We start from the raw sequence: 11984 nt of genomic DNA, 5'->3' as shown, positions 1-11984 counted from the left end.
GGTGTGTATGGGGTAAAGAGTGTCTGTGAGGGGTGTGTGGGGTTAATAGTGTTTGTGAGGGGTGTGTGAGGAGAAGAGTGTGTGTGGTGTGTGTGGGGTAAAGAGTGTGAGGGGTGTGTATGGGGTAAAGAGTGTGTGTGTGTCAGGAGTGTGTGGGGTGAAGAGTGTAAGTGAGGGGTGTGTGGGGTGAAGAGTGTGTGTGAGGGGTGTGTATGGGGTAAAGAGTGTGTGTGTGAGGAGTGTGTGGGGTGAAGAGTGCGTGTGAGGGGTGTGTGGGGTGAAGAGTGTGTGAGGGGTGTGTATGGGGTAAAGAGTGTGTGTGTGAGGAGTGTGTGGGGTGAAGAGTGTGTGTGAGGGGTGTGTATGGGGTAAAGAGTGTGTGTGTGAGGAGTGTGTGGGGTGAAGAGTGTGTGTGAGGGGTGTGTGGGGTGAAGAGTGTGTGTGAGGGGTGTGTATTCAACAGCTTTGAAAATATTCACTTTGTAATTTCATAGTTCATCACTTTCAGAAAGATTATTTGATTTTTAATGACTCATGCTGTACTAGCCTTCTGTTTGTCCAATTAAAAGCTCTGTGTCCCACCACCAGGGTGTAGCCTGCTCTACTATTCCATTTTCCAACTAGGAGTAAAGGAGTTTATTCTTTTAGAAGAAGGTGGAGTTTGGCTTTTCCTCCTGTGGAGCTGTTAGATTGTCTCTCAAACTGATGGAGAATTCTGTCTTTATTTTGTCTTTATTCTGTTTTATCTCCCACTCAGATGTGTCAGATGTCTCCCACTGACGACCGACGACTCTCCACCAACACCAAAACCACCACTGGCTACACACAAAACTTAACTCTAGAATAACTCAGTATTTTATTACGCAGAATATCGTCCTGTACAGGTGTGAGTGAGAGTGGTGATGAGAAATCTTCCACAGAGGCGCTGGTTCTAATCTCATTAATGTTCTGGATATTTAAATAGTTCATGTTCTATCTCTTACACTGTTAGTTCTTTTGTAAATATTTCAGATGTTAAAACAACAAAGTGTCTTTCATCCTCAATCAAGTGCATTATAGCAGAAGTAGAACCCATTATTTTCTACTTAGAAAATTCACTTAGATAAAGAACATGAGGCCATTTTGGACTTTTGAACTAGAACTAGAATAAATGAACAGTTTACACAATTTTACCTTTTTGACCATAGAGGATATGGTTATGCTGGAATTTTATGTGTTTATAATGATTTATAATCCCACTCTCAGTGTTTATAATGATTCTTAATCCCACTCTCAGTGTTTATAATGATTTATAATCCCACTCTCAGTGTTTATATTGATTTATAATCCCACTCTCAGTGTTTATAATGATTTATAATCCCACTCTCAGTGTTTATAATGATTTATAATCCCACTCTTAGTGTTTATATTGATTTATAATCCCACTCTCAGTGTTTATAATGATTTATAATCCCACTCTCAGTGTTCATAATGATTTATAATCCCACTCTTAGAGTTTATAACTTTTTATAATCCCACTCTCAGTGTTTATAATGATTTATAATCCCACTCTCAGTGTCAGTAATGATTTATAATCCCACTCTCAGTGTTTATAATGACTTATAATCCCACTCTCAGTGTTTATAATTATTTATAATCCCACTCTCAGTGTTTATAATGATTTATAATCCCACTCTTAGTGTTTATAATGATTTATTATCCTAATCTGTGTTTATAACGATTTATAATCCCACTCTCAGTGTTTATAATGATGTATAATCCCACTCTCTGAGTTTATAATGGTTTATAATCCCACTCTCCGGTGTCACTCAGATGAAAATGGATCCCCCATCTTGTCACCTATGTAAAAGCAATGTTCTGAATTTATATATTCCTCTAAAGCTGCTTTGCTATAATGTTTATTGTAAAATGCTCTAAACAAATAAAATTGAGTTGAATTGATGAGATGCTATCATCCAACAAGATCTATAAATGAGCTGATCGCACAAGGTGTATGACTTGATGGGACTGGGATTAGAGCATTTGGACTTTTGCTCATGCCATCAGAGGTTCAGAGTTCACACACACTGTGTTGATGAGTTTATCAGCAGCCTTAGGTTTGTTTACAATATTCATCTCAGACTTTGTGCTGATTTGGCACTTCATGTTAGAACTAGAATAAACGACCGGTTTACACAATTTTACCTTTTTGACCATAGAGGATATGTTTATACTGGGATTATACTGGGATTTTATAATCCCACTCTAAGTGTTTATAATGATTTATAATCCCACTCTCAGTGTCAGTAATGATTTATAATCCCACTCTTAGTGTTTATAATGATTTATAATCCCACTCTTAGTGTTTATAATGATTTATAATCCCACTCTGTCTTTATAATGATTTATAATCCCACTCTTAGTGTTTATAATGCTTTATAATCCCACTCTCAGTGTTTATGATGATTTAAAATCCCACTCTCAGTGTTTATAATGATTTATAATCCCACTCTCAGTGTTTATAATGATTTATAATCCGACTCTCAGAGTTTATAATGATTTATAATCCCACTCTCAGTGTTTATAATGATTTCTTATTAGGGTTTATATGTAAAAGCAATGTTCTGAATTTATATATTCCTCTAAAGCTGCTTTGCTATAATGTTTATTGTAAAATGCTCTAAACAAATAAAATTGAGTTGAATTGATGAGATGCTATCATCCAACAAGATCTATAAATGAGCTGATCGCACAAAGTGTATGACTTGATGGGACTGGGATTAGAGCTCACACCTGTCTGATGAACAGTACAGAGCCCTAACCCTGTCACTGTAGTTTTATTCTAACCACAGGACAGAGCCGAATCTTTTCAAAGCTAATGGTAATTTGTGTAATCTGTGAGCTGAGGTCTATAGATGTTATTAGTCGTACCTGCTCTCATTGGACAGAAATTATGAAAAATCGCATGTTCCTATCATCAAACTTTAGATCCAATAATGACATTAACACACACACACACACACACACACACACACTCACTCACTCACTCACTCACAGAACTACTGCTGTGTCTATCTAAAAATCCACAGCCAAGCTGAAAAAAAGTTGTGTGTGAGTGTGTGTGTGTGTGTGTGTGTGTGTGTGTGTTGATATGGTGTTCTCAATGGAATGTGAAGAACAGCTGTTACTCTCCCAGCATGTGTGTGTGTATGTGTGTGTTTGGCCTAAACACAGCTAAATCATAAACAATGTTAACAGAAACTTTAAGTTCAGATCAGAAAATTTTTTTTAATTACACACGTGTGTGTGTTTGGATCACCTGGGTCAATGTCAGTGTTTTGTGGTGTTTAGGGCTGGCTCTGTTTATGGCACCAGTATTAACATACATTTCTAGTGAAATGGATCAGTATGGGAATGAAGAGGGTCAAATCTGATCACTACTAAGACTATGGATGAAATCTGAAACGCATGTGGATACGTGACATTTGTAGCATGTCCTTAACTGCCTAGGCTTCAGGGTTGCCAGGTTGGTGGCTTTCCACCTTGGTTAAAGACTTTCATCAGTATAAAATCCACTGCTACTGTATGACTCCAATTAGTGTCAGTAAATCTGGAAACTCTTCACAAGTTCAGCATTACTTATTACTAATAATAATAAGTGATTACTGTGTGATTTTAACATTGCTTTGTTAAAATATATAGGAATTACACAGATGGTTAGACTTCTCTCTTCTGTCAAAGCACATGAAGAACTCAGTAATTTAAATCTTAAAACCCTGGATGCAAAAAGCTTCACCGAGGTGTTTTTGAACGTCTTGGATTTACTTTTATACGTTTTGGCTTTGGTGCAACCTGGAGTATCTTTATACTAAAGAAAATGTGTCTTTTTTCTAACACTAATCTAAAACTAGTCTAAAACTAATACCACCTGAATGGGAATCTTCTGTGTTGCTGTTTTCTTAATGGATTCTTTGGTGTTTCAGTGTTGTGTGTTTTTTTGGTGAGTTCTGGTTGTATTTGTGGTGTTTCACAGTTTCTGGGTGTTTTTTTTTTATTATTATTATTTGGCTTTTGGAGGAATAAGTTGGACTTTGTGGAGGGTTTTAAGTATCTTACTACTGACATCTGAATTCTGATTGGGTTCTGTGTGTGTGTGTGTGTGTGTGTGTGTGTGTGTGTGTACGTGCAGGTTTTCAAAGCTGACACTGAATCTGTATTTGACACCAGTTCTTACAGAACCATGTGATTACACAGAAAGAGAGTGAGCTGTGATCTATATATATCTGTCAGGGGAGCGGCTGTGATCCCGTTTGATCCACAACAAAATTTCTCAGACTTTCTTTTTTTTAAATATTTGTTATAATAGAACATGAAAATAAGCAGATGTGAGTGTCTCTAATGTCTTGTAGCTAGTTCTTTATGTTAAAAATAATAAAGACAAGATGTTTATGTTCAGAGTAAATATTAGTAGTTATACTGACTATTACACATATAGACTATTATGTGTATATATTATATGTATATTATATATGTTATATGTATACTGAATAATATTTATATGAAAAAAAAATGTTGCTCTTTGTGTCACATGAATACAATAATTTTATTAACACCTGCTGTTTAATGTAAGGTGACATTTATTTTATACCTTTATTACAAATATGTGCAGTTTTTCCACCAAATCTTACAGCTAGTCTGACAGGTAGTGGCTACTTCATTCATACTACAGCCATGTGACCTACTGGAAATGAATCCTGACTATTTTAGTGAGTGTGTGTGTGTCTGTGTGTTTATAAGTGTGTGAGTGTGTGCATTTGTGTGTGTCTAGGTGTGAGTGAGAGTGTGTGTTTGTGTGTGTGTATGTGTTTATGTGTGTGTGTGTGTGTGTGTGTGTGTGTGTGTGTGCGTGTGTGTGTGTTTATGTGTGTGTGTGTGTGCGCGTGTGTTTGTGTTTATGTGTGTGTGTGTGTGTGTGTGTGTGTGTGTGTGTGTGTGTGTGTGCGTGTGTGTGTGTGTTTATGTGTGTGTGTGTGTGCGCGTGTGTTTGTGTTTATGTGTGTGTGTGTGTATGTGTGTGTGTGTGTGTGCATGAGTGTGTGTGTGTGGGTTCAGAAGCAGATCTCCCCTGATATGATAGTATTGTAGAGTGTGTGTGTCTGTGTGTTTATAAGTGTGTGAGTGTGTGCATTTGTGTGTGTCTAGGTGTGTGTTTATTTGTGTGTGCATGTGTGTCTAGGTGTGAGTGAGTGTGTGTGTGTGTGTGTTTATGTGTGTGTGTGTGTGTGTGTGTGTGCATGAGTGTGTGTGTGTTCAGAAGCAGATCTCCCCTGATATGATAGTGTTGTAGTGTGTGTGTGTGAGTGGGATGTAGCTCTTGTAGTTCTCCTTCAGGAAGTAGATGGGTGGAGTCACTCTCTCAGGATCAAATCCATCCTTCATCAGAGATATTTTCACCTGTTTAAATGTCCCAGTCAACTCCATGCTCCTCTGGAACAACAACAACAACAACAATAATGATAATAATAATAAGAAGAATGATGATGATGATGTCATTTTTCTGAATGAATTTAGCACTCACACACTACGGACAATTTTCCAGAGATGCCAATCAACCTACCATGCATGTCTTTGGACTGGGGAGGAAACCGGAGTACCCGGAGGAAACCCCCGAGGCACAGGGAGAACATGCAAACTCCACACACACAAGGTGGAGGCGGGAATCGAACCCCCAACCCTGGAGGTGTGAGGAGAATGTGATAACCACTAAGCCACCGTGCTCCCCAATTATATTATTTTATATTATATTATATTATATTATATTATATTATATTATATTATATAATATTATATTATATTATATTATATTATATTATATTATATTATATTATATAATATTATATTATATTATATTATATTATATTATATTATATTATATTATATTATATTATATTATGATCCATGCAGTTTCATCCTCTAAACATCTGGGCCTTCAACTCATCTGAGGTTAGAAATGTGTTTAAGCCTTTGTCAGGACCCAAGAGGACTAAATGTCCTCCTAATGACTGAGTTAGTGTCCAATGTCTCTTTAAAATCACACCATTTCCTTATTTTCTCTTTATTTTCTGAGGTTCAGTTGTTTATTGTGGCATTAATTATGTACAGTAATCATCTGATCAAAAGAAGGTCCTGGAAAAGGTAGAGCGTTAGTGTGTGTGTACAGTACCAGGATGCGGATGAAGCGGGGCCTGGCGTACGCCGGCAGGAAGTTGGTGATGTGACTGAAAGCTTTTTCACCGTCAAACTCTTGCTCGTCCTTTAGTGTCAGCGCTGCCATGCCGACACGACCCTCATGACCTTCAGTACAAACACATACACTGGTGGAAATGATGCCTGAATATTAAAGATGACTGAATGTTCAGATGAGATGAAATGTAATTTTATGTCTTTTTTTCTTTACCTGGAACCTTGACACCATACACACACACATCCTCAACAAAATCCAGTGCTGAAATAATGCCAGCTACTTCAGTGGTGGCCACGTTCTCTCCTTTCCATCTGCACACAAAAACCTGACCAAGTTCTCGCTGTGTTTTTAGTTATGATGTAATGACTGGAAGGGGTTTAATTATGATGTAATGACTGGGAGGGGTTTAGTTATGATGTAATGACTGGAAGGGGTTTAGTTATGATGGAATGACTGGGAGGGGTTTAATTATGATGTAATGACTGGGAGGGGTTTAGTTATGATGTAATGACTGGGAGGGGTTTAATTATGATGTAATGACTGGGAGGGGTTTAGTTATGATGTAATGACTGGGAGGGGTTTAATTATGATGTAATGACTGGGAGGGGTTTAGTTATGATGTAATGACTGGGAGGGGTTTAATTATGATGTAATGACTGGGAGGGGTTTAGTTATGATGTAATGACTGGGAGGGGTTTAATTATGATGTAATGACTGGGAGGGGTTTAGTTATGATGTAATGACTGGGAGGGGTTTAATTATGATGTAATGACTGGGAGGGGTTTAGTTATGATGTAATGACTGGAAGGGGTTTAGTTATGATGTAATGACTGGGAGGGGTTTAGTTATGATGTAATGACTGGTAGGGGTTTAGTTATGATGTAATGACTGGGAGGGGTTTAATTATGATGTAATGACTGGGAGGGGTTTAGTTATGATGTAATGACTGGGAGGGGTTTAATTATGATGTAATGACTGGGAGGGGTTTAGTTATGATGTAATGACTGGGAGGGGTTTAATTATGATGTAATGACTGGGAGGGGTTTAGTTATGATGTAATGACTGGGAGGGGTTTAATTATGATGTAATGACTGGGAGGGGTTTAGTTATGATGTAATGACTGGGAGGGGTTTAGTTATGATGTAATGACTGGGAGGGGTTTAGTTATTGTTTTGGTCATAAAGCATGACATATTTTCCTTAAAGCATCTGTTACATCTCTCTCTCTCTCTCTCTCTCTCACACACACACACACACACACACACACACACACACACACACACACACACACACACACACACACACACACACACACACACACCTGAAAGTGTCTCCAATGCGGTCCTGGAAGTACATGAAGCCCTGGTGGTCTGTCCTTAATAAGTCTCCACTGTTCAGATAAACATCTCCGTCCTCAAACACATTACGCAGCTTCTTCTTCTCTGTTAGTTCTGGATTTCCTGAATATCCTGCAAATGGAGTGATCTCAGTGATCTTACACACCAGAAGACCTGTTTCACCTACACAAACACACACAAACACACAAAATACACCCATTTTTATGATGTTCTGTTGTAACAACAAAACTATAAAATGTATTGATTGTAATTCCTGTTGTTTCATACAGTAGTTCTAGTCTGTCCTGTCAGTCTCACCTGTTTGAACAGGGACACAGCGCCCCCTGCTGTCCCGCACCGGTGCATCTCTCTCATGGTCGAACTGAATCAGTGCATGAAGATCAAGTTTCTGCACACAGACAGTTTGTACAACATTCCAAATGATCTGTATTTATCTCTTTGCTGCTGTAAATATGCAAATTATTTAGCTATGGGATGAATTAATATTGTATGTATTTGCATGTTCTTTGGGATTATCACAACAGGTACGGGGGAAGTTTCAAGAATTGTATTTTTTATTCTTTTTTTTAAATGTGTGAATCAACATTTTCAGCTAGTCACTGTCTTTATCATTCCTTATTACGCAGGCATTCATCAGTGGGGTGATTAGTAGAGCAGAACATTTCAATCCCACATTAGTGCAGTATGTTAACTAACACATTGCCATGACAGTGAGGTGTTTGTTACAGTGTTTGTGCAGGTTCAGTCACACACTGACCCTCTGGAGGAAGTTCACTTTGCCCACAGCCCCGACTTTCCCCGTGTAGTTCAAGAAGCCCATGTTCCCATCGGAGGCAGCGTAGAACTCTCCAATTTTTTTCACACCAAACCTGCACTGAAATTCTTGCCAGACTTCAGGACGAAGTCCGTTTCCGATGGCGAGTCGCACCGAGTGCTGCCGGTCTGTGTCTCTCTGGGAAAACAGACACATTACTGTGTGCAGCAATGATTTGTTTTTAAATGTGAGTGTGATTTACCTCAAGTCAACGGATGTTTATTTTAACACACATCTCACACTTCAGTTAAGCTAGCCAAGGCAACAAAAGCAAAAGGTAACAATCCTTCAGACTGGGAAAAAGGCTGCTGCTCTAGTTTAGTTAAGCTTCATGGTTCCAAGCTGTTTAGTACACAGTTCGAGTGCTAAGCAGCTGGTTTGGTAATTCAGTATTTAGCTTGACAAATAGAAAATGGGCAAAGTATCTGTTTTGTAGCTAGCTTGCATGTGTTAGGCTTGTGTATGTTGTGTTGTGTTACCTTGGGTGTGTTACAGAGGTAGCGCATGATCTCTCCGATATACTGGATCACTGTCACGTTGTATTGCCTGCAGTCAGTCCAAAACTGAGACACTGAGAACTTCTTCCTCAACACCACTGTGATTCCTGAACACACACACACACACACACACACACACACACACACACACACGCACATACACAGAGGGAATATTTACAGCAAAACTGTACAGAATATTTGAAAAAACATGCAAAAATAGAGGTGTTTGTAAGAATTTCTTGAGTCTTACCCCTCTCTATTGCCCCACCGAGGCCAATGATCAGTCCTGCAGCATGGTAAAGGGGGAGTGGTATGTAGATGACATCATCAGGCTTGACACCAAACAGAGACTGGAAGAAAGCGCCACCCCATATTCGTTCATGAAGAAGAACTCCTGCTTTAGGGAGACCTACACACACACACACACACACACACACACACACATACAGTTCATACAGTATATCACCATTTGTGGTTCTGTGTGTGTCGTTGTGTATTTGTGTACCTGTAGTTCCTGATGTATAGATGTAAAAGGCTGGGCTTTTCATGGTGATGTTAGCTCTCAGTGTGTGACTCACAGGCCCGTCGTCACTGATGTCCATCTTGTCTTTCAGAGACTGAACTCCATCAAAGTCACAATTATCACACAACAGGAAAACACTTACACCACGTATGTGCAACTCGGGCAGCACCTCACACACTGCACTGCGATACTCTGAAATAACACACCAAAACATCACAAACATCAAACATTTTACTACAACAAACTGCACAACAATTCTCAGAAAACTAAACAATATGAGACACATTCAATGATGTGGACACACACACACACACATAAATAAATAGAAATGTGATGAGTGCTTTAAAATCTGATGCTGCAGCATGCAGACCTACCAGACTGAGTAATGACATGACTGTCATCCACAGATCATCTTGATGTTGTAAAGAAGAAACTTTCATGACCAAATCATGGTAATAGTGTGATACAAGAAGGATAGTGCGTGACTACACCAAGGTTACTTGCCTTGTCAGATGGTGTGATCTGTGATCTTCAGGGAGATCGTCACGTGGGGATGCAGACATGCTGCTATCTGAGCAGATACATGAGCGTGAGTGAGGGTCTGTTGACTGCCAACACCCTGGCCATGCTTTGAGAAATAATGTGAGGGATGTGGAACTATTGAGAGCGCAGATATGAAGGATATGAACATAAAAGAACAGATACAGAAGGAGAACAGGAGAGGACCCAGTACTGAGCTTTGTGGGATTCCAGTGGAGAGTCTGTATAGACAGGTGAAGATCTTCTCCATGTCATGTGAAATGAGTGTCAATTCAGGTAAGAAAGCCACTGTCATGCTGCGTCATGAATTCCTAGGTCTCATGAGGAAGGACAGGATAGTCTTGATGATGTTTGAAGATGTTGATACATCAATAGGAATCAGGACCGTGACTGTTTGGCTGCTCTCACAGCATGAAGCTTCTCAGAAACATTCTTAAGATCAGTGTTTGTGGAGTGTGAATCTACACTACACCGGCTACAAAGATTTTGCCTATAGAAGGTGATCAAGAATTTTAAATGGAAGGAAAGGCTTGCCAAGTGTGCAGGGTGGTTCTTCCATAATCCAAAAACCATGTCCAGAAAAACTAAAATTTATATTGGAATATACCAGAATATATTAAATGGAACTGGAACTGAAATCAACCAGGAAGTAAATTTATAACAACATTAAGGTTTGAACTGTCAAGACTGCAGAATTAGTCTGCATTGTATTTTAAAATTGAACATTAGAGGTCTGGCTCAGGAGAAGCTGAAGACTGGGATGTTACCAATCCCTCCTCTGATTGTTCCAGCAGGTCTGCGATGATAAACCAGGGAAAACAACACCTTTGTTGACCAGGACCATCCTGTCTTCCAGTAGCTTCAGATGAAAGGAAAGTCCTGCTCACTTAGGAAATGTAGATGGGGACATGAAAAGCTAACTCTGAGGAATAGATGTTTTCCTCCATATGTTTGGTGCTTGCAGAAATGTTTGTAAAAGGGACTTTGAGCCAGTGAGAAACTCGCCTGTAATTATAACTATTCTTACACGAATCCTCCTTCAAATCAGCGCAGGAGGTTCAACCGAAGGTTAACGTAAAGTATGTTAATCTGTTCTCTCAGAGGACAAAGGTATGTGGTAAAATGCACAGCATTCTGGGTAATAGAGGTGATCTCTCACACACAGAGAATAAAAAATACCACTAAAGATTTAGAATTCATGATATTTTTGAGGGAACATAAAATGTAAAGATAAAATGACACCTTATATAAAAATTTGTATATTACCTTCTCCTGCGATCAGCACTTTCGCTTCACAACACAAGAAGCAGTGCATTAAAGATTTTCCCCGAATGTTGGTGTTGAGAAGTGATATAGAGCATCCGATCTTCATCAGCCCGAGCCAGAGGAAGATGAAGTGTGGTTCATTGGCCATGAGCAGCGCGGCCGTGTCTCCCTCTTGCAGGTTGGTGTGTTTACGCAGCGCGTGTGCTGCCCTGTTGCTCCAGCGGTCCACCTGCTGGTACGTGTAGACATCATCCTCAAACACAACAAAGGGTTTGTGTGGGTGTCTGTGTACTGCAGCCACAAAGCAGTCGAGCACCGTGTAGAAGGGAACTCTCTTCCGAAACTTCATGCGCTTTGACCTGACCCTGAGGGATTTCATTATGAACACAAAGTCATGCAGGAAATAAGGGAACTTTATAAAAAACAACAAAAAGCTCAAGCTCAAAACTGCAAGGGCAGTGTACAGAATATCCATGTTTGATAGTTTGTCTAACGTTCAGCAAGACTCCAGAGTTGTGTAATATCCAGTACAAAGTGCAGTACATATACACACACACACACTGTATCTTTAAAGGGTGTTAATAATGGATATGATTATTTCCGCCCCTTTGTAACAATCAAAAACTGCATTTGCAAAGAAAACATTTATTTGCAGATTATACTAGTTATAGTCTCTCTCTCTCTCTCGCTCTCTCTCTCTCTCTCTCTCTGTGATAATGTGAGACATTTCTTTCAAATGTGGAATGTGGAGTGACCTTGAGGAG

The 11984-nt window shown here is 39.3% G+C and overlaps 1 protein-coding gene across 1 annotated transcript; it reads right to left on the bottom strand.

Moving 5' to 3' along the window:
• Positions 1-5017: 5017 nt before the first annotated feature.
• On the bottom strand, positions 5018-11752 carry LOC132851520 (long-chain fatty acid transport protein 2-like). The gene is made up of 10 exons (XM_060878464.1): positions 11221-11752; positions 9397-9606; positions 9142-9300; positions 8874-8998; positions 8338-8532; positions 7878-7968; positions 7544-7742; positions 6437-6534; positions 6203-6333; positions 5018-5466 (listed from the first exon to the last, which is right to left on the bottom strand). Exons 1-10 carry the CDS (start codon positions 11693-11695, stop codon positions 5290-5292), a joined length of 1860 nt encoding a protein of 619 aa, XP_060734447.1. The 5' UTR covers positions 11696-11752; the 3' UTR covers positions 5018-5289.
• Between the last annotated feature and the right edge of the window lie 232 nt (positions 11753-11984).

This window comes from Tachysurus vachellii, chromosome 9, assembly GCF_030014155.1.
Source record: "Tachysurus vachellii isolate PV-2020 chromosome 9, HZAU_Pvac_v1, whole genome shotgun sequence".
Classification (NCBI taxonomy): domain Eukaryota; kingdom Metazoa; phylum Chordata; class Actinopteri; order Siluriformes; family Bagridae; genus Tachysurus; species Tachysurus vachellii.
The sequence above is the reverse complement of the archived record's forward strand: the minus strand, read 5'-3'. Positions and strand labels throughout refer to the sequence as shown.

Coding starts and splice junctions, on each gene's coding strand:
- LOC132851520 (XM_060878464.1), bottom strand. CDS start 11,695: ATGGATATTCTGTACACTGCCCTTGCAGTTTTGAGCTTGAGCTTTTTG. Junction 9,607..11,220: donor AGTGCTGATCGCAGGAGAAG/GTAATATACAAA, acceptor GTGTTATTTCAG/AGTATCGCAGTGCAGTGTGT. Junction 6,334..6,436: donor GTATGGTGTCAAGGTTCCAG/GTAAAGAAAAAA, acceptor TTTGTACTGAAG/GTCATGAGGGTCGTGTCGGC.